The sequence below is a fragment of the Lissotriton helveticus genome, chromosome 7 (genome assembly GCF_964261635.1).
Source record: "Lissotriton helveticus chromosome 7, aLisHel1.1, whole genome shotgun sequence".
Taxonomy (NCBI): Eukaryota; Metazoa; Chordata; class Amphibia; order Caudata; family Salamandridae; genus Lissotriton; species Lissotriton helveticus.
In genome coordinates this window covers 1,824,590,654-1,824,613,466 of record NC_136068.1, presented here as the reverse complement: position 1 = coordinate 1,824,613,466, position 22,813 = coordinate 1,824,590,654, and the positions used below count along the sequence as shown (strand labels likewise).

General features: G+C 46.1%; 1 protein-coding gene across 3 annotated transcripts in view; it reads right to left on the bottom strand.

Annotated features, from left to right (window-relative positions):
- Window positions 1-22,813, bottom strand: part of LOC144770818 (uncharacterized) — a 220,203-nt gene that overhangs the window by 123,507 nt on the left and 73,883 nt on the right. For all 3 annotated transcript variants that reach the window (XM_078655586.1, XM_078655587.1, XM_078655588.1), the window contains exon 2: window positions 12,967-13,091. In XM_078655586.1, the coding sequence (XP_078511712.1) occupies window positions 12,967-13,091 (125 nt within the window). The remainder of the gene's footprint in view (window positions 1-12,966; window positions 13,092-22,813) is intronic.

Sequence of the window (22,813 nt, the reverse complement as noted above, 5' to 3'; positions counted from 1 at the left end):
AACAAATTGAGGCATGAAGTAAGCGAAGAGACCCATGCCACATTCACTGCTCCTCTCCTGGAAACTAAAGGCTTAAGGCAAGTTAAGAAAGCTAGAGCAGACGAACAAGTTAAGAGAGCTAGAGCGGACAAACAAGTTAAGAGAGCTAGAGCGGACAAACAAGTTAAGAGAGCTAGAGCGGACAAACAAGTTAAGAGAGCTAGAGCGGACGGACAAGTTAAGAGAGCTAGAGGGGACGAACAAGTTAAGAGAGCTAGAGGGGACGAACAAGTTAAGAGAGCTAGAGGGGACGAACAAGTTAAGAGAGCTAGAGGGGACGAACAAGTTAAGAGAGCTAGAGGGGACGAACAAGTTGAGAGCTAGAGGGGACAAACAAATTAAGAGAGCTAGAGGGGACGAACAAATTAAGAGAGCTAGAGGGGACGAACAAATTAAGAGAGCTAGAGGGGACGAACAAATTAAGAGAGCTAGAGGGGACGAACAAATTAAGAGCTAGAGCGGACGAACGAGTTAACAGAGCTAGAGCGGACGAACGAGTTAAGAGAGTTAGAGCGGACGAAAGAGTTAAAGAGAGCAAGAGCAGACAAACAAGCTAAGAGAGCTAGAGCAGACAAACAAGTTAAGAGAGCTAGAGTTGATATTCTGGTGGAACAGCACAGCACCACTGCCATACAGGATTTCACTATGGACTGATATTTGTGAACTATGATGCTCCAACCTTGAGAAGGCCCTAGGCATAAGGCATAAGGAGCCATAAAGGGTGAAACGTGTGTGGACTCAAAACAAATTGAGGCATGAAGTAAGCGAAGAGACCCATGCCACATTCACTGCTCCTCTCCTGGAAATTAAAGGCTTAAGGCAAGTTAAGAAAGCTAGAGCAGACGAACAAGTTAAGAGAGCTAGAGCGGACAAACTAGTTAAGAGAGCTAGAGCGGACGGACAAGTTAAGAGAGCTCGAGCGGACGATCAAGTTAAGAGAGCTAGAGGGGACGAACAAGTTAGGAGAGCTAGAGGGGACGAACAAGTTAGGAGAGCTAGAGGGGACGAACAAGTTAAGAGAGCTAGAGGGGACGAACAAGTTAAGAGAGCTAGAGGGGACGAACAAGTTAAGAGCTCGAGCGGACGATCAAGTTAAAGAGAGCAAGAGCAGACAAACAAGCTAAGAGAGCTAGAGCAGACAAACCTATATACTGTCTTTGAACACTGAAGGAATCTCTGCCTACAGAAAGACTCTTCTGCAGTGGACTGGAGGCTAGGGGGCTTCTTTCAGAGTGGGATGGGCTACCACAATCCAACCGTGCTCCCAAGGCCTCCAGAACTTGTCTCTGGAGGTTAAAGGACAGGAGAGTACTGTACCAGAGACCGAGCGACAGTCGCGAAGGTCAAAGGACAGGATAGTACTGTACCGGAGACCGAGTGACATTCGTGAAGGTCAAAGGCCAGGAGAGTACTGTACCGGAGACCGAGCGACAGTCGTGAAGGTCAAAGGACAGGAGAGTACTGTACCGGAGACCGAGCGACAGTCGTGAAGGTTAAAGGACAGAAGAGTACTGTACTGGAGACCGAGCGACAGTTGTGAAGGTTAAAGGACAGAAGAGTACTGTACCGGAGACCAAGCAACATTCGTGAAGGTTAAAGGACAGGAGAGTACTGTACCTGAGACCGAGCAACAGTTGTGAAGGTTAAAGGACAAGAGAGTACTGTACCAGAGACCGAGCGACAGTCGTGAAGGTTAAAGGACAGTAGAGCGAAACCAAAGGGGATGATGGACGGAGTGTTGAAGAATGCAAGCACTGACCCCCAGTCAACTGATCTGGGATTAATCCATCATCATTCTTTAGCTCACTCCACCACCCCAGTTCAGACATGGCCATATGCAAATCAATCTGACCCTGTGCCTCATGGAACAGTCCAGCCTAGGACAGAAGAGTAATGTACCGGAGACCGAGTGACAGTCATGAAGGTTAAAGGACAGAAGAGTCAGGGGCGTAGCTAGAGCTTGTGGCGCCCGGGGCTATCCCACAGGTTGCCGCCCCTGGGGGTTGGGGGAAGGGGTGCTGGGGAAGAAGAACGGCGAGCACTTGAAAGAGGTCCGAGAGACATGTAGTATCGCTGCTAATAGTTACTTCGATCAATCATGCAAGTTACATACATGACACGGTCCAAGGCTTCACAATTGAATACACTGGTGACCGGCAGTACAAAGGAGAACACACAGACTGCATAATCGAACGGGGGACTCAGAAAAAACGCATGTAACATCCATCAGAGAGATGCATGAACAATTACCTGGTAATCCCCTTAGCACAATGCAAACATACACATACATGACACTGTACAGATGACATTTATTTATTTATTTATTTGTGTGTTTTATAAAGCGCACAGCTGCCCCAACGGGGCGTCCCGGCGCTGGTAAAACTAGGAACCGTGAGGGTGGGGAAGGAGGAGAACATTATGTGGAGAAAAGATGGGTCTTTAGTGACTTTCGGAATGCCCCTTCAGTTTGACATGCGCATAGAGTAACCAGGAGCTTGTTCCAACACTGAGTGGCACAAACCTCGAATGTTTTCCCTCCGGTACGAGTGCGTTTGAATCTAGGGGTTTCCAGGAAAAGTAGGGAGTTAGAACGTAATGTCCTGGCCTTGACATACGGCCTCAGAGTGCTTTTCAAATGGGCCGAGCCATTGCCCTTAGACGCGCGAAAAGCCAGAGTCATGGCCTTAAATACGGTATACAACCTTTACAACGCAACTTTTACCACGACCTGCCATTACCACGCATTTTTTACAACGCAGGATCCATTACAACGCATACCATTACCACGCATGTATTTACAACGCAGGTACTTTTACAACGCATACCATTACAACGTAAGTATTGGTAAGTATATTATTTTATTAAAAATATTATTTGGGTTTTTTGGTAAAGGGGTATTTTTAGGGTTCGGGGCAGTTTTTGGGTAAAGGGGTATTTTTAGGGTTCAGGGTCAGTTTTCAGTTTTTGGGTAAAGGGGTATTTTTAGGGTTCAGGGTCAGTTTTCAGTTTTTGGGTAAAGGGGTATTTTTAGGGTCAGTTTTCAGTTTTTGGGTAAAGGGGTATTTTTAGGGTTCATGGTCAGTTTTCAGTTTTTGGGTAAAGGGGTATTTTTAGGGTTCAGGGTCAGTTTTCAGTTTTTGGGTAAAGGGGTATTTTTAGGGTTTAGGGTCAGTTTTCAGTTTTTGGGTAAAGGGGTATTTTTAGGGTTTAGGGTCAGTTTTCAGTTTTTGGGTAAAGGGGTATTTTTAGGGTAAAGGGGTATTTTTAGGGTTTAGGGTCAGTTTTCAGTTTTTGGGTAAAGGGGTATTTTTAGGGTTCAGGGTCAGTTTTGGGTTTTTGGATAAAGGGGTATTTTTAGGGTTCAGGATTAGTTTTGGGTTTTTGGATAAAAGGGTATTTTTAGGGTTCAGGGTCAGTTTTGGGTTTTTGGGTAAAGGGGTATTTTTAGGGTTCAGGATTAGTTTTGGGTTTTTGGGTAAAGGGGTATTTTTAGGGTTTAGGGTCAGATTTGAGTTTTTGGGTAAAGGGGTATATTTAGGGTTCAGGGTCAGTTTTGGGTTTTTGGGTAAAGGGGTATTTTTAGGGTTCAGGGTCAGTTTTGGGTTTTTGGGTAAAAGGGTACAGGGTAAAAATTAAATATAATTTAAATTAAATTGATTACATTAAATTAAATTAATTAAATTACATTAAATTACATTATATTAATTTTAATTAAATTAAATTTAAAAAAATATTATATACTTACCAATACTTACGTTGTATTTGTATGCGTTGTAAAGGTATATGCGTTGTAAATACATGCGTGGTAATGGTACTTCGTTGTAATGGATCCTGCGTTGTAAAAATTGCGTGGTAATGGTAGGCGTGGTAAAAGTATGCGTTGTAACGTCATACATCCCTTAAATACACATCTCTTGGCAATCGGTAGCCAATGCAGTTTTCGGAGGAGAGGGGAGATGTGATGTCTAGCTGGGATTCTCTCCACCAGCCGAGCGGCAGCATTTTGGACAGTCTGTAGTTTATGGCAGAGGCCTGCTGTGATACCAAGATATAGTGCGTTGGCGTAGTCAAGGTGAGATGTTATCAGTGCTTGTACCACAGTCTTACGGCAGTCTGCCGGCAGATAGTTGATAAGCCGGTTAATCGTCTTGATCTTTGCAAAACAAGATGCTACTACTGTTTGGACCTGAGCATTAAAACTAAGCTGATTGTCCCAGCGCACTCCCAGGTTTCTCACCGAGTCTTTGGGCGTGGGGGCTTGGCTCAGGTCATCTGGCCACCACAGATTGGGATCCAAAGGGGATGGTGAGTTAAAAAACAGGATCTCCGTCTTTCCTGCATTGAGTCGGAGGGAATTGGAGTACATCCAACTGGAGATATCTCTAAGACAGGATTTCAGCGGATCGAAGGCAGATGCGGAGGGGGTATCAAAGGTGAAGAGTAACTGAATGTCGTCAGCATAGGAGGTGGATTTAATCCCAGTTCGCGCAATAAGTTTAGCCAGGGGGGTGAAATAAACATTGAACAAAAGCAAGCTCAGGGATGAGCCCTGAGGAACTCCCCATTTGAGTGGTCTAGCGGAGGAGGTATATGGAGAGGTATATACCTGCTGTGTGCGGTCACATAGGTAAGAAGAGAGCCACTTCAGAGCCGTTCCACCAATGCCTAGGTCCCCCAACCTTCTCAGCAGGATCTTATGAGAGACGGTGTCAAATGCTGCTGAAGGATCCAGCAGCACTAACACCGCCCTCGACCCCCGGTCCAGCGACCATCTCACCGAGTCAGCCATTTCAACAAGGGCTGACTCCGTGCTGTGGCCTGACCGAAAGCCGTGCTGAGAGTCATGTAGGAGCCCATTGGACTCGATGTAATTCGCCAGCTGGGAGTGTACCAGTTTTTCGAGGATCTTAGCTGGGGCAGGCAGAAGAGAAATAGGTCTGTAGTTACTGGGGTTGTCAGGGTCCAAATTGGGTTTTTTGAGAATGGGGATCAGAGAGGCGTGTTTCCATTTGGCGGGAAAGCAGCCCACTCTCAGGGATTCGTTCCAGATGTGGTTCAAGTAAGGATTGAGCAAGGGAGCCAGTTTCTTGTATTGTTTTGCTGGCCAGGGATCATTAGGAGAACCAGACTTACATTTGAGTAGTTCTGCCATGGAGTCGGCTTCGGAAATGACTGCAAATTCTGTCAGAGTGGGCGACTGTAGCATGTGAGAAATGGATTCCTCTGTCGGATCATCTCTGATGGAGATTGGGAAGGAGGAGTAGATGGTCTCTATTTTTTTCTCAAAGAATTGCGAGAGTTTATCGCACAAAGACTGGGAGGCAGGCTGGATCTGAGTCATTAAATGACCAAACATCATGGTCCCCCCATTAAAGCAGTGGGGACATGCACAAACGTGATGTGCTCTGACTTGAGGTACAATAATGCAATGACGAACTCAGAACATATAGCCTGGCCTTAGAACAGATTCACACTAGTCAGACCCACGCCATTGCAGACAGAGACTTTCTGCCAAACTCCTAGTGCCTACTGCTTGGTGCCGATCTAAGTTGGAGTGTGTACAACAGCGAAGTTCAATTCAAGTCAAGGGAGATTTCTAATTTCTGAGTATCCTGTCACCAACCTAGTATCAGCCTGCATTAATTGAGTTGCACTAGTTGTCCACCACAGCAGCAACAACAACAAAGTTCGACCCTGCAGGGTTACAGCATCACCATCCACCAAAGCATCCAGGCCTATCAACAGTGCCGGCTTCTTAACGGATGTGTTCTCATTCCTTGAGAATCCCAGGCCCCGCCAACTTGCCTTACCAGCACCCATCAGGATGCAGAGCTGTAGCGGAAAGACACCTGAAATCAAACACGGAAATGGAAAATATAGCGGTGTATGCCAAATAAGAACACGCCCCCATGACACGATGCAGGCAGAGCACATCTCCTTAACACCCTTGACACCAATCCCTGCCGTTGCCGTGTCAGCACGAGAACACATCTCCCCGCCCTTCACTTTAGGGGGTGTCAGAACACATCCATCTTGCTCTCCCTACACCCAGGGCATGCAGCAGTACGGAACACATCAACCTTGTTCCCCCTAAGCCGCATTGCCTGGCGTGTCCACCTCACCCTACTGTACGGCAGTGCCACAACATGCCCCCCTACGTTTCCCTTCACTCTCATGCCTGCAGTTCCAATCCACACATCCTTCCTTGCTCCCCCTTGACCCCAAATCACGCAGTGCCAAATATATCCGATCCCCTCTATGACAGCGTGTGCAGTGCCAGGACAGGCCGCTGCCGGTCTGCCTTCACCCCAAAGACATGACGTGACAGAGAAAACACAGTGACTTTGTATCCATCCCCCGGCACCTGCATTGCAAAACAGCTCTTGTTCCCACTTCCCGCAGAGCGAGCAAAATCTCACCTCTTATTTTCCCTCTACTGCGTGCGGTGGAAGCAGTGCAAGATCACAGGCCCCAGTTGATGTATCCGGTTTTCTGTCTCCTCCCTGGCCCACCTTCACTCTGCATAGCTGCCAAGTTTCAGGTTGCTATTTGTGACATTTTCATAATGTCAGTGTAATTATGAGTGACATTTCAATTACTATGAGTGACAATTTCTCGCAAGTAAATCAAGTAACGAAGACTAGGGAAACGTATCAATATCAGAAACTGCACCCATTTGAGCAACGAGAAACTCTTAAGAATTCACTGAAATAAAGTGTGCAATGGGACCAAACACTTCCCGACTAGGTAAAGCATTTGGTAAAAGTTTCATTGAGACTTACATTTGGTCCCAAAATCTTACCAAATGAAACAATTAAAAAAAACACTTTAGATTTTTTTTTGATTCTGGAACAGCCTGCACTTACTGAGTTGGACAGATATGTGTGCCTTTCCACCATTAGTTTTTTACAAGCCCCTTTGTGAAGCATAAGTACTTGGGGTAGATTTACAAGCCCCTTGCACCACTTTTGTGTCACTTCTAACATGGGGAAAAGTGACGCAAAAGTTGCGCAAGGGGCTTGTAAATCTGCCCCTTGATTTTTCCCATAGACTCGTTTGGAAGCCTGGCCTGATGAAGAACCAATATTTTGAACAATCAGGGTTGAAACCCACAGCATTGACTTTCAACAAGGACAACAACTTTTAGTTTTGAGTCTGGGAGAGGCAGAGAACTGTGGCCTTACTCCTAACAAGACTGCAGATGCTGGCCACTCTGCACTGATTTCAATGGCCACAAGGCAATGACCATATAGCCCAGTCTGTTCCTACTTTGTTTTTATTATTATTACTGTCACCCTACACTAAATATTACGGCTGCATTGCACTGATTATGAAGACTACCCAGGCTCTGCACAAATAAGGAATTCCGCTTTTCTCTTATATTTGTGGTTTTTCTGCCCCTAGGATTTCCACTGTGCAACTGACATGCCTAGGCCAGGGTAATTTGGTAAAAATAATCAAGCTGCCCGTTTCCGCCTGGAATCATCTAGCAATCAAAACAGAAAACAAGACCCACCAGATCTGCGTGGGGGCTGCAGCCAGTGCCCCTTTCAGTATGATGTTGGCACTGTTCTCTTAATACATTCATGAGGAAAGCCTACAAGCATGCACACGCCACCTTTCTCTTGCAGCACACTGTTTGCTACCTCTCACATTTTGTTTGCTTTTGATACTTGCACAAGTGCCACCACTGCCTATGTAATGTTTGTTCTTGTGCCTGAGTGTCTGCCAGTTATTGCAGTATTATAACTCTAATTGTACTTTGTTTTCACTTGTAAGCTGCACACGTCACTTTTTCCTCCTGTAATGCACCGTATGAAAACCTCATGCATTTTGTTTGTTCACAATTGTCACTTTTGCCTCATGTAATTTAATGTTTGTTTTTGTAATTTGTTCACTTGTAATTTTGTCCTCATGTATCATTACTGTTCCTAACGTGAAGCGCTCTGACACCTTCGGGTAAAGTCTGCGCTATATAAAAACGCATAAATAAAAAATAATGAAATAAATACGAGAATAAGTCACAGTACCTTTCACTGCGAAGCGTCAGTGACTGTAGCTGCAGAATCGGCTTTGTGTGCTGTCTCCGCACTGTACGCAGCGCCCGATGCAGCCAGGCAGCCAGGCCGCGCATGATGGTGCCGTGCTAATGAGGATTGTGAGACCGAGTCTCAAGGGCGGGTGACACGCATCAACGCCATACTACTGCTGACACTGAGTAAGTCTGTTACAGTGTGAGGCGGCAGCCTATCACCCTTTAAGGGCTATTGGAATTGCGTCACTGCGTCCTGACGTTGCGCACGCGAGAAGTGTGACTAAGGGTGATAGGCTGCCGCCTCACACTATTCCCCTTTAGTCATATTTCTGATGCGTGCAACGCCGGGACACACTTCTTTTTACTCCCGCGGCCGCCATCCCAATAGTCGAATACAACAGTAGGGCCACCAGAGTCTCGCGGCCATGGCCGCCCCCAAAACAGTGGGGGCCTGGGACGGACCACCACCGCCGCCCCTCCCCCCCCCCCCCCTAGCTACGCGGGTGAGAAGAGTACTGTACCAGAGACCGAGCAATAGTCGTGAAGGTTAAAGGCCAGGAGAGTACTGTACCGGAGACCGAGCGACAGTCATGAAGGTTAAAGGAAAGAAAAACACTGGACCAGAGACCGAGCGACAGTTATGAATGTTAAAGGACAGGAGAGTACTGTACTTGATACCCAGCGACACCCGCGTAGCTAGGGGGGGCGAGGGGGCGGTCCGCCCCAGGCAGCACTGTGTTGGGGGCGGCCATGGCCGCGCGACTCTGGTGGCCCTACTGTTGTATTCGACTATTGGATGGCGGCCGCGGGAGTAAAAAGAAGTGTGTCCCGGCGTTGCGTGCGTCAGAAATAGGACTAAAGGGGAATAGTGTGAGGCGGCAGCCTATCACCCTTAGTCACACTTCTCGTGCGCGCAACGTCAGGACGCAGTGACGCAATTCTTTTTACTCCCGTCCCGCGGCCGACATCCAATAGCCCTTAAAGGGTTATAGGCTGCCGCCTCACACTGTAACAGACTTACTCAGTGTCAGCAGTAGTATGGCGTTGATGCGTGTCACCCGCCCTTGAGACTCGGTCTCACAATCCTCATTGGCGCGGCACCATCATGAGAGGCCTGGCTGCCTGGATGTATCGGGCGCTGCGTACAGTCCGGAGACAGCACACAGAGCCGATTCTGCAGCTACAGTCACTGACGCTTCGCAGTGAAAGGTACTGTGACTTATTCCCGTATTTATTTCATTATTTTTTATTTATGCATTTTTATATAGCGCGGACTTTACCCGAAGGTGTCGGAGCACTTCACATTAGGAACAGTAATGATACATGAGGAGAAAATTACAAGTGAACAAATTACAAAAACAAACATTAAATTATATGAGGCAAAAGTGACAATTGTGAACAAACAAAATACATGAGGTTTGCAAACAGTGCATTATAGGAGGAAAAAGTGACGTGTGCAGCTTACAAGAGAAAACAAAGTACAATTAGAGTTATAATACTGCAATAACTGGCAGACACTCCGGCACAAGAACAAACATTACATAGGCAGTGGTGGCACTTGTGCAAGTATCAAAAGCAAACAAAATGTGAGAGGTAGCAAACAGTGTGCTGCAAGAGAAAGGTGGCGTGTGCATGCTTGTAGGCTTTCCTCATGAATGTATTAAGAGAACAGCGCCAACATCATACTGAAAGGGGCACTGGCTGCAGCCCCCACGCAGATCTGGTGGGTCTTGTTTTCTGTTTTGATTGCTAGATGATTCCAGGCGGAAACGGGCAGCTTGATCATTTTTACCAAATTACCCTGGCCTAGGCATGTCAGTTGCACAGTGGAAATCCTAGGGGCAGAAAAACCACAAATATAAGAGAAAAGCGGAATTCCTTATTTGTGCAGAGCCTGGGTAGTCTTCATAATCAGTGCAATGCAGCCGTAATATTTAGTGTAGGGTGACAGTAATAATAATAAAAACAAAGTAGGAACATACTGGGCTATATGGTCATTGCCTTGTGGCCATTGAAATCAGTGCAGAGTGGGCAGCATCTGCAGTCTTGTTAGGAGTAAGGCCCCAGTTCTCTGCCCCTCCCAGACTCAAAACTAAAAGTTGTTGTCCTTGTTGAAAGTCAATGCTGTGGGTTTCAACCCTGATTGTTCAAAATATTGGTTCTTCATCAGGCCAGGCTTCCAAACGAGTCTATGGGAAAAATCAAGGGGCAGATTTACAAGCCCCTTGCGCCACTTTTGCGTCACTTTTCCCCATGTTAAAAGTGACGCAAAAGTGGTGCAAGGGGCTTGGAAATCTACCCCAAGTACTTATGCTTCACAAAGGGGCTTGTAAAAAACTAATGGTGGAAAGGCACACATATCTGTCCAACTCAGTAAGTGCAGACAGGTCAAGAATCAAAAAAAAATCTAAAGTGTTTTTTTTAATTGTTTCATTTGGTAAGATTTTGGGACCAAATGTAAGTCTCAATGAAACTTGTACCAAATGCTTTACCTAGTCAGGAAGTGTTTGGTCCCATTGCACACTTTATTTCAGTGAATTCTTAAGAGTTTCTCGTTGCTCAAATGGGTGCAGTTTCTGATATTGATACGTTTCCCTAGTCTTCATTACTTGATTTACTTGAGAGAAATTGTCACTCATAGTAGTTGAAATGTCACTCATAATTACACTGACATTATGAAAATGTCACAAATAGCAACCTGAAACCTTGGCAGCTATGCAGAGTGAAGGTGGGCCAGGGAGGAGACAGAAAACCGGATACATCAACTGGGGCCTGTGATCTTGCACTGCTTCCACCGCACGCAGTAGAGGGAAAATAAGAGGTGAGATTTTGCTCGCTCTGCGGGAAGTGGGAACAAGAGCTGTTCTGCAATGCAGGTGCCGGGGGATGGAGACAAAGTCACTGTGTTTTCTCTGTCACGTCGTGTCTTTGGGGTGAAGGCAGACAGGCAGCGGCCTGTCCTGGCACTGCACACGCTGTCATAGAGGGGATCGGATATATTTGGCACTGCGTGATTTGGGATCAAGGGGGAGCAAGGAAGGATGTGTGGATTGGAACTGCAGGCTTGAGATTGAAGGGAAACGTAGGGGGGCATGTTGTGGCACTGCCGTACAGTAGGGTGAGTTGGACACGCCAGGCAATGCGCCTTAGGGGAGACAAGGTTGATGTGTTCCGTACTTCTGCATGCCCTGGGTGTAGGGAGAGCAAGATGGATGTGTTCTGACACCCCCTAAAGTGAAGGGCGGGGAGATGTGTTCTCGTGCTGACACGGCAACGGCAGGGATTGGTGTCAAGGGTGTTAAGGAGATGTGCTCTGCCTGCATCGTGTCATGGGGGCGTGTTCTTATTTGGCATACACCGCTATATTTTCCATTTCCATGTTTGATTTCAGGTGTCTTTCCGCTACGGCTCTGCATCCTGATGGGTGCTGGTAAGGCAAGTTGGCAGGGCCTGGGATTCTCAAGGAATGAGAACACATCCATTAAGAAGCCGGCACTGTTGATAGTCCTGGATGCTTTGGTGGATGGTGATGCTGTAACCCTGCAGGGTCGAACTTTGTTGTTGCTATAGTGGCTTGCTGCTGTGGTGGGCCACTAGTGCAACTCTCAATTAATGCAGGCTGATACTAGGTTGGTGACAAGATACTCAGAAATTAGAAATCTCCCTTGACTTGAATTGAACTTCGCTGTTGCACACACTCCAACTTAGATCGGCACCAAGCAGTAGGCACTAGGAGTTTGGCAGAAAGTCTCTGGCTGCAATGGCGTGGGTCTGACTGGTGTGAATCTGTTCTAAGGCCAGGCTATATGTGTACCACCCTGCCCCCACCTCCCCTCAGTAGTTCATGCTGTTCTGAGTTCGTCATTGCATTATTGTACCTCAAGTCCGAGCACATCACGTTTGTGCATGTCCCCACTGCTTTAATGGGGGGACCATGATGTTTGGTCATTTAATGTCAGCTGTAGATGATGGATCCCCGAACAGTGTCATGTATGTGTATGTTTGCATTGTGCTAAGGGGATTACCAGGTAATCGTTCATGCATCTCTCTGATGGATGTTACATGCGTTTTTTCTGAGTCCCCAGTTCGATTATGCAGTCTGTGTGTTCTCCTTTGTACTGCCGGTCACCAGTGTATTCAACTGTGTAGCCTTTGACCGTGTCATGTATGTAACTTGCATGATTGATCGAAGTAACTATTAGCAGCGATACTACATGTCTCTCGGACCTCTTTCAAGTGCTCGCTGTACTTATTCCCCAGCACCCCTTCCCCCAACCCCCAGGGGCGGCAACCTGTGGGATAGCCCCGGGCGCCACAAGCTCTAGCTACGCCCCTGCCCAGCGACAGTCGTGAAGGTTAAAAGGCCTGCACTAGAACCAACTACCTGGTTCATTTTTCATCTGTTAAACCTCACAAGATTATATGGCATCCTTTCATACGTTTTGCTTCTCTACAGATTGGACTTCTACATGGCAGAGCTGCAGGATGACTTGTGCAACTCAACAGGGAAGGGGAGGGTAAGTGAGAGAGGGAGTAATTTTACCCTTTATGCTTGATCAGCTTTCAGACTTTTCCTCCACCCATTCAAGCTATACATTAATTAATGTGTGCACCCCCTGGGGCGATTCCTTCCCAGGTCCCCACCCCTCAATCCATGCACTGGGAAGGGACCATCACCACAGACACAGGTGGAGGTCAGGCCGGACGGGCTGCTCGGACACCCTGGGATGTCCACACCGGACAGAGGGGAAGGACTGGATGCCGAGACTCGACCAGGCCTCCACAGCCCATTCCGGCTGTGCCCTCTTGCAGTGGGCGCTGCTTCAACTCCTGCCGGGGCTGGTTCTGGATTCCACCCCAGCCCTGAGGAAGGGAGCCCACTGGGGTCATACCTTGCTGTACTTCTGGAACGTGTATCCGCTCATGTCTTGGTCGTCATTTGACAGGCACTCCAGAGTGACGTCATCGCCCTCCAGCACGGTGTCGGGGTGGTTTTCCATAAGCACGAAAGGTGTTCCTACAACACAGGACAAAAGAGGGTGTTCAACCGGGCAGGAGGGAAGCAAGGCTGGGACAGAGGCATACTGCCCCCATACATCTAAATACAAGCATGGTGCATAACACAGGAGTCCATTTAAGCATAAGGTTACAACTCTGCACACAAACATTGCACCCCACCATGGCCCAGCTCTAGACCGCTGCACTGCACAAGGCGCCATCTGACCAGACGGGAAATGTAGCCAACAAGACTAGGGTCATACCCAACTATAGGGCAGTGGGTGCACTGCCCCAGAGCACAAGGGCGATAGGGGGGCATTTCACCCCAAATATAGGTTCGCTTCTAATTTTGCCACCCAACAAACTTTGGGGGCCCATTTTTCTTGGTTGCATTAGGGCCCATGACACGTCTGCTATGCTGCGGAAGAGGAGCCAATGAAAGAATGGTGCACCGCGCGCCCACCTTACTGCTGGAAACTAGATACAAACAAAGGTGTGTAGTACAGGATACAGCCATTAACACGTAACCTACACGACACAAGACCCGTATCCTGCACCACCGGAGGATGGCACACCATGGCACTACATCATAGGAGGAAGCATCACACATGCAATGAACTCATTCTGATTGGAAGGCAACCCAGACACCAGACCATCTGCAGAGACCCTGCAGGTAAGGAGGGTTCCTCCCAGACCGTACCAGTATTTAATATGAGAGACGGGCTCACAGGGCTGGCTGTGCTTGTTCTTTCAATTAAAGAAAGTTATTGAAGGAAAAGTTAGTAGCAAATCGATTTAATTTATTTTCTCCATGCTTAGATCGAGCTTTTTAATAACAAACACACTGAGCAAGGTGCCAAAGTCAACACGTTTCACGCCTTAATTAATCTAAGTGGAGCTTCACCAGGCCTTCTAAGTAAATACAATCAAAAATTATGAAATTAACCATCAACTAGAGCCCCAACACAATGGAATATGAGAAATAAAGAAAGATAAAAAAATAAACATAACAGCCTTAGCAATTACAAACAAATCAAAGTGTAAACATGTAACATGAAAGTACAACAGAGCTTGGAGAGTGAAAAGTTACTTATAACAGAGAATACATACATTTGATTAATCACTTGTCATTTGATTCAACATTTTGTCATTTCATCCCTTATCCCGTATCATTATGTAAATTGTAGTGTTTTGAGAGCAGGCAGGCTCAGACAAATATGAGAGGTATCCATGACGTTCTGGTAAACGGGTGAATCGAGGAGTGAAGTGAAGTAAAGTGAAGTATCGGAAGATTAAGGAATGAACTCTATAACAAGAAACAATCTCACGCATCGATTAGTGTCAGCATGTTGAAATATAGAAAGAGTATAAAATAGTGAGTATTAACTCAACACACCAGATCTCAAGACTTGAGAGCGCCATGCAGTGAGGGCAACAGACTGTTAATCCGCAAGACTAACTTCAGACCCACCACGGTGAGACATGGTGGAGACCCACCGCAGAGAGACGAGGTGCAGACCCACCGCAGAGAGACGAGGTGCAGACCCACCGCAGAGAGACGAGGTGCAGACCCACCGCAGAGAGACGAGGTGCAGACCCACCGCAGAGAGACGAGGTGCAGACCCACCGCAGAGAGACGAGGTGCAGACCCACCGCAGAGAGACGAGGTGCAGACCTGAGGTTCCGTGACGATTTTACCCGTGTTTGTAACATTGTCACAAATGCATAATTTTGGTATCAGTGAACCGCAAATGATCCATTTAGTATATCCTGGTGTTTTCGCTATGCTACGAGCAAGAGCACTCCTGTTACAAACACATTTCTGTTCTACCCGTGGCATCCATCTTAGAACAAGGAAGCCATTTTGTATTCCTTGCCCTCACATAGTCAATGGACACGCAATGACCTCTTTTTCATTTAAGGACACGTAGGCTTTAGCCGGCAATTCACCTTGCTAGTGACACGTGCACCTTAGGCCAGCAACGCTGTGGCAGCATGACTCGGCAAGAGCTGCCTCCTCAGCCTGAGGCCAGTCCTGCTATACTGGTTCTCGTGTTCGTTGGCCTGATCATGATTAGACGGCCGAAGCTGGTAGCCGTGCCCATTTACGACCCACAAACATCTCTTATCCTACTCTTCTATCTTCTGCACCTGGCTCTGCTCCTTTCCTTCTGGGCCTTTATTAGGGGGAGGTAACGAAATTTACGATGAGGCGGTCCGGGTCTTGAATGGAAAGTTGACATGGGATTATGATGGAATAGTGGGAACCCCTCGTTCGTAATGTTTTTTAACATCAGATATTGTTGACGATTCCTGTGCAACGCCAAATATTTATTGTACAAGACACAAAGGTTTTGGAATGTGCTAACATGTAAAGAATTTGCCTGAAGCCCAATATTCAGTATATAAGGAGCAACCCTCTTTGTACAAATTGAACAGGCTCCTAGATACTGCCCATGTGTAGTTTCTGTGACTTCTGTGTCCCTGCAGTAATAAACCTTTGGTCTTTGACGCCACCATCGAGAAGCCCGTGTTTCTGTTTGTTTGTGCACCGAGACAGGTTGAACTCCGGGGTCTTCGGGTGTTTTCCCTGACACCTCTGGACGGAACCAAAAAGTCCAGAACTCCAATTGGCGCCCAACGTGGGGCGACGTCATTCGGTACTGGTCCAAAAGCCTGAAGAGTTCGAGAAGCTTCGTGTGAAGATTTCAGAGGGAGGCGCCCCACTTCATCGATCCCGGCATATCGCAAAAGTGGCCGGACGTTCTCTTCCACGAGGGTTCCCGTTCAGACGGCTGCAGTGGTTCGTTGCCTTGACCGTCGCCCTGTCTTGGACCCGAGGTGCAGTCCTTATTACGGCGAAACGTGACGGGTTTCTCCTTGGTGACGTCTTCAGTGCCTCAGTTAAGTATTAAGTGGTTGATAGTTGGTTACTTCGTAAGGGTTGTTTCTGTTTTGCTAATCCTTTTAGTTCTTGGTTTGGTTCGGTTTTATAAGATTGTCGCTGGTTATTCTGGTTACGATAATCATTCAGTTCAGTTCGGGTATCGATACGTTTGTCAGTTCTGGTAGGCCTAAGTTCTTGGTTCAAGTGCGCACCTTTCTTTAATTTGTGTTTCGTCTGTTTTGTGTTCCGGGTTATAAAATGGTAAGTCGGAAAAACTGTATGTTGTCTTGTTTTAGTTGCAACAGTGATTCCCAGTTGGAGGACTCGTGTTTGGTTCCTCCGATTGGAACTCCCCTTTATGATCTATATTGCAAATTTGGTGTGGGCCCTATCTCTTATAACGAGGTATGGATCCACTACACTAAGAAAGATGGTGTCCTTAGTTGGCCACTGCATGGTAGTTTCGAACCTCAAGTTCTTGATAATTTAGAAACGAAATTGTTCAAGAAAAAAGCCCGGCCGGCAATGTTTGATTCTTTCCGTTATTGGCGAAAAGAATCTAAACAGAGAGAAATTAAAAAGTTGACTTTAGAACAGAAAGAGCAAGAATTGACTTTAGAACAGTCTGCTAAGCAGCTGCAACTCAACGAGTTTGAGAAAGCGATGGAGGTGGCCAATAGAGAGCATAATTTAGCAATAGACAAGTGCTATCCTGTTTTGCCATCGAGTACAGCTAAGATAGTAGAGGACCCTAAGAAGGATCCCCTGTTATCTTACTTGTTACGATCACCCCCACCGTATGCACAGGGTGCTACGGCTCCACCTATACCGAATGTTCAATTACCGGTTGCTGGACAACCTGGTGTTCCCGCTCCTCTGAATCAAGTTCCTGTACCTCCTGTGATCACTATTAATGTTCCTTCGGCACCCCCTCTTTCAGGGTTGCCGGCTTCTTTACCTATGCCTGTATCGCTCACACCTGCTAGTTCACAAGCTGTTATGCCCGCTACTCCTACTGTTCCTGATCTATCTGTTCCAACTGCTACTCTATTTACTGCTTCTGCTAATATTATGACTCCACTTTCTGTTCGTCGAAGAATCACTGATTCTGTCTCTAACATTCTATCTCCCTTCTATAAAACTCTGATTAAGACTCCTACCTCTGACTCTGTGCAGAGACGTAGTCAGCTTCCCAGTACTGAAGAAAGAGGGATATTAGATTCCACTGCTCTTAGATGGATTTCGAAAGTTGGAAGATATAATGTACAAGATGTATTAGATACGTTTATGCAATGGAATGAACCGACACAACGATATGTGTTCGATGAAATGTGTTTCCTTCTACGTGAGGAATTGGAAGAAGATGACCCTGAATCAAATCTAGAAGAATTAATTAATGTTCAGAAAGAGTTTGCTGCAGGTATGATAGTTGGACAAAATATAAAAGAAGCAATGGAACTGATTTTAAGTTATAGGAATGACCCATCCCTTCGTTCTCCGAGGGAGTCAGAGAAACGTAGTACGAAACAAAATCGTCAATATCCAATGAGAGAGGTTCCACCAATTTGGCGTGAAGCTGTGCAAGCTAATGTAAACCTTGGTATTGCAGCCGCTCCGGCCCAATTCCAGAGAGTATGGATACATATTCCATGGAAGCGAGCTGAAGTATTAGCAGTGAAACAGGCCTTGCCAGATCCGCGTAAAAATCCTGCAGGGTACTACAAAGAGTTGGCTCAAACAGTTGACGCTTGTGTATTAAATCTAGCTGACATAGATCTGCTATTTGGTAATGTAGTACCGCAACCAATTTGGGCTAAAATTCGTAAAGAGAATCATCCAGTTGCCCTAGGTGGTGATTGGGCAGCTATAATTGCAGCGGATGGTCAACAAATAGGTGGTTCTAAACCTGAACCCTTAATTGCTAATTTGCCCGGTAGAATAATCGACTTAATGAAGACCCTAATGCCAGCATTACGCGTTAACTGGGACAAATTGTCCGCGTGCAAACAAAAGAAAGACGAAAGCGTCTCCGACTTTTTCACAAGATTCGAGGAGACTTTCGTGGATCACAGTGGTCAGGATATGAGCACAGAAGGAGGCCAGAGATTATTTGTTGATAAATTTGTGCACAATCTGTTGCCAGAACTTAGTGGTAAATTAAAGAATTCTGAAAGTGCGTGGGCTGTCTCTACGACTGCGCAAATACTTGCTACTGCCCAGTACTATGAAAATAGGGACAAAGAGGAGAAAGAAAAATCAGATAAAAAGACGAAAGAGTTAAAAACTAAAGTTCTTTTACAGCAAGCATATCCGCCTCGCACCAATCAGACCAATACACAGCAAGGGTCAAATCAAAGAACGGAGTATAATTCTCAGAGGCCACAGTACCAATGGAATCAGTGTGCTTATTGCAAAATGGAAGGCCATTATAAGACTGAGTGTCCGGTACGGGCACAAAATAATGCTGCGGCAGCTCAAAGAGGTCGTGGTGGTTATATGCAAAACTCTAGAGGTCGAGGAAGAGGTGTTATGCCTCCACAGACAAGTGATCGCCCTTCTAATTATTTCGACCAACGAAATGGACAATCTGCCCAACAGAATAGGTCTCAACAGTATCATGTTGAAGATTACTATGAAGCTAGTGAGGAAGGTCAGCCAAGGGAGTACTAGGACAGCCATGGACAAAGAGAGGGAGTAGTATCAGTTCCAGTAGATCAGAGTGGGCCTTATGTCGCAGTAGCAACATCAGGTATAGTCGAACCGTTTCTGTTGGATACTGGTGCAGCAAAAAGTTCTATCATACATGCGAAACTCCCTGGCGCACCTTTGTCTGGCTCAACAAATGTTTCAGTAGGTTTTTCAGGCGCCCCTGTTCACAACCCTGTTTCTGGTCCCTTGTCTATTTCTGTTGGACCCCGACAATTGAAAGCACCCCTGATTTTGACGACAGGTTGTAATGAAAATCTGCTTGGTTTAGACTTGTTAAAACGCCTATATGCGACATTGTACTGTTCTCCAGAAGGAGTACAGCTTACGTTGGGTGAAAGAATCATCTCTCCAATGTATTTGTCGATGGATGCACTTCCACCAGAGCTGCGTTCACTCCCTGATACTCTTTGGGCGACTGGTCCTAATGATGTAGGTCTTTTAGAAATTCCACCATATGTAGTAACTTTGAAGGCGAATGTAAAATTTCCACGAATTCCACAATACAGAATATCTAGTGAAGGTGAGCGTGCGCTCCTACTGATAGTACAAGATCTGATCAAGAAAGGCGTTATAGAAGAAACTAGAGGTAATGTCTGCAATAGTCCTGTACTGCCCATTCTGAAACGAACTGACCCAACAAAACCTCCAGTATATAGATTTGTAATTGATCTTAGAGAGGTTAATAAAATTGTGATTCCACAGTTTCCTGTGGTTCCAGACATTACTGCATTGTTAACGTTGATTCCTGCTACAGCAGCATGGTTTTCAGTTATCGACTTGAAAAATGCCTTTTTCAGCATTCCGATAGCCGAGGAAAGCAGAGATATCTTCGGTTTCTCTCTAGGAGGACGAAGCTTCAGGTTTAAACGCGCTCCACAAGGTTATTGTGAAAGCCCATCCATCTACAGTCAAGCATTAAAAAGCCAGTTAGACTCATTTGTACTTCCTCCTGGTTCTGCTTTAATACAATATGTCGATGATCTTCTAGTGGCTGCCGATGACAAGGAAACTTGCAAAACAGCTACAATTTCCTTATTGCATCACTTGTCAAATTTGAATCACAAGGTGTCACCTTCAAAACTGCAATACTGTTGCCAAGAAGTGACCTACCTAGGTCATCTCTTGTCAAAGGAGGGAAGGAAGTTGACCCCAGAGAGAATAAAAGCAATTACACAGATGAATGTTCCTAGCACGCAGAGAGAAGTACGTGCCTTTTTAGGTATTACCTCATATTGTAGGCAGTGGATCCCAAATTTTTCTCTTTTGGCGAAACCGTTGGTAGCTTTGACTGGGAAAAATGTTCCGAGTCCAGTGCCATGGTCTGCCGAATGCCAGGAGAGTTTTTCTGAGTTACGAAATGCACTGTGTTCAGCTCCTGTATTGGGTACACCCGATTACAGTAAACCATTCACGCTCTATGTCCATGAGAGAGAAGGTTGCGCGTTGAGTGTTTTGACACAGAAATTTGGTGATAAACAACGCCCTTGTGCGTATTTTTCATCAACATTAGATCCAGTAGCTAGAGCGTTGCCTAGTTGCTTGAGAGCTACAGCCGCAGCTGCAGCCTCCATTCGACAATCTGCTGGTTTAGTAATGAACAACATGCTAGTAGTTATGGTTCCTCATGCTGTAGATACACTCATGAACCGAACCAAGACGCAGCACCTTACCAGTGCTAGATTATCAGGTTACGAATTGACATTGTTAGCGAGTCATATTCAGATCAAAAGATGCAATGTATTGAATCCAGCAACATTGTTGCCGACTAGCCAAGAGTCGAGTGATTCCGAACCACACGACTGTTGTTTTAAAACTGAGGAAGAAACAAAAGGACGAATTGATTTAAAAGACACTCCATTATCAGATCCAGATGGCACGTTGTATGTTGACGGGTCTTGCTTCAAATTGGAGAATGGTGATGTGACTGCTGCCTATGCAGTAACGACTTTGAGTACGATTGTGGAGACTGCGAGAGTGAGTCAGAATTCTGCCCAGGCTGCAGAATTGATCGCGCTGACAAGAGCGTGCGTTTTAGCTAAGGGAAAGAGAGTGAATGTGTTCACAGATAGTCAGTACGCGTTCGGCGTGGCCCATAGTTTTGGCCGTTTGTGGAAAGAGAGAGGTTTCATTACGTCCCATGGGACTAAGATTCAACATGGCCAGCTAGTTAATGACTTGTTGGAATCTCTAACCTTGCCGACTGAAGTTGCGATTGTGAAATGCAGTGCTCATAAAGCAATCACGGATGATGTTGGTCGTGGGAATGCTTTTGCTGATGAGACTGCAAAACAGACAGCTAGAAATATGATGAGTAGAATGTATGTTGCAACGTCTGCAAGATGGATTTCTGAGTCTGGAATGTGTGAGAACACAGTGGAAAGCGTGAAAGAAATTCAGAAAGAGGCGACTGAGGAGGAAAAGCGTGCATGGAAAGAGAGCACGGGTAAATTGGACTCGAGTGGGTGTTGGATTGACTTGTCGGAACAACAGCGTTGGATGTTGCCTGATGCGTATGTGCTTGCAGTAGTAACAATGGCACATGGAGCAGCGCACATCAGTTCTAAAGGGATTTGTAAGATGTTGGCTCCAGTTTGGAAGAATGATGGGATTAGTAAGTGTGCAGAGAGAGTGGTGAGAAATTGTATGGTATGCTTGATGCATAATCCTGGCAAGGGAATCCCCACACCTGCAGGTCACTTCGCTCCTCCTTCCTGCCCCTTTGAAGTGATCCAGCTAGACTTCATTCACATGGATCGTTGTAATAATCTGAAATACGTCCTAGTGGTAGTTTGTGCGTTCTCCAGATGGATCGAAGCATACCCACTGAAGGACAATACTGCTTTGTCCACTGCCAAAATCCTTCTTAAAGAGTACTTCCCCAGATTCGGAATGCCACGGATTGTATGGTCAGATAACGGAAGTGAGTTCGTAGGGAAAGTTATGCAGAGTGTGTGTGCCGGCCTAGGGATTAGACAAAAGTTCCACAGTGCGAATCATCCCCAGTCCGCGGGTTTAGTTGAGGGTTACAATGGCACCCTTAAACTGAAACTTGCTAAGATACAAGCATCCACGGGTTTGCCCTGGCCAGACGCACTGCCTTTGGCTTTGTTATCAACAAGAGCAACTGTACATTCTAGAGTAGGGCTTAGTCCATATGAAATAATTTTTGGTCGTCCTGCAAATGTTTGGGGGGTACCTAGACCGAAAGAATTTAAGCAGCTGGAATACCCAATGTTAATTGATTATCTTTTCGACTTGACTGCTAAATTGAGCCTTATTCACCAACAGGTTTTCGATGCATTGCCAAAGCCACCGGAGAGTCCAGGTCATCAGCTGAAACCTGGGGATCAAGTAGTCACTAGAAATTTTGCAAGAACGAAAAATCTTCAGCCCAGATTCGTTGGCCCTTTCCAAGTCCTATTGGCGACGAGAACTGCTATTCGAGTGGCCGGAAGGAAGAATTGGATCCATACGACACATGTCAAACGTGTGCCTCTGCCACTTCCTTACGACAACTGGGTAAAGAAAGGAATCGGTGCCTCTGAAACAGAACAAGTCCCCAGGTTCATACCTTTCAGTGATGCAGAACTGATCACAGATACATCAAACTCTGACTCTCCTCCTGAAACTGCTCTTTTGAACCCTGAACATTTGCCATCTGCGAACGTGAACATTGTAACGTCAGCTGAAAATACATTGTTTCCAGATCAGACAGTTCCTGCAAAACTGAGATACAACTTGCGACCTCGCAATATGGACAAATAAAGCAGGCAACTGCCAATTTTCACATTTGAATTTTCTGATACATTGCCTCCAGCCAGGAAGTTTACTATTATTTTTGTTGTTTTAAAATTTTGCCTTGCCGTCTGGGTAGCCGTAGGGTCGTGGCTGTGTGCCTAGTTGAATCTGCGGGGGTCAGACATAAGGTCGATCTTTCTGTTAGTTCTGGGAACTCCCAGGACTGATAGAGGCATTTTCATCTACGTACACATCATCAGTGGTCACGAGCGGATTGTAGAAGATGGAGCTTCCTGAGCTGCAACGAAAGAATGTAATTTATGTGCGCAGAAATAGACTGTACAGAATACTTCACAGCAAATGCTTTCTAATGCAATGTGCAGTTACATTTTTAATTGTTTTAATAA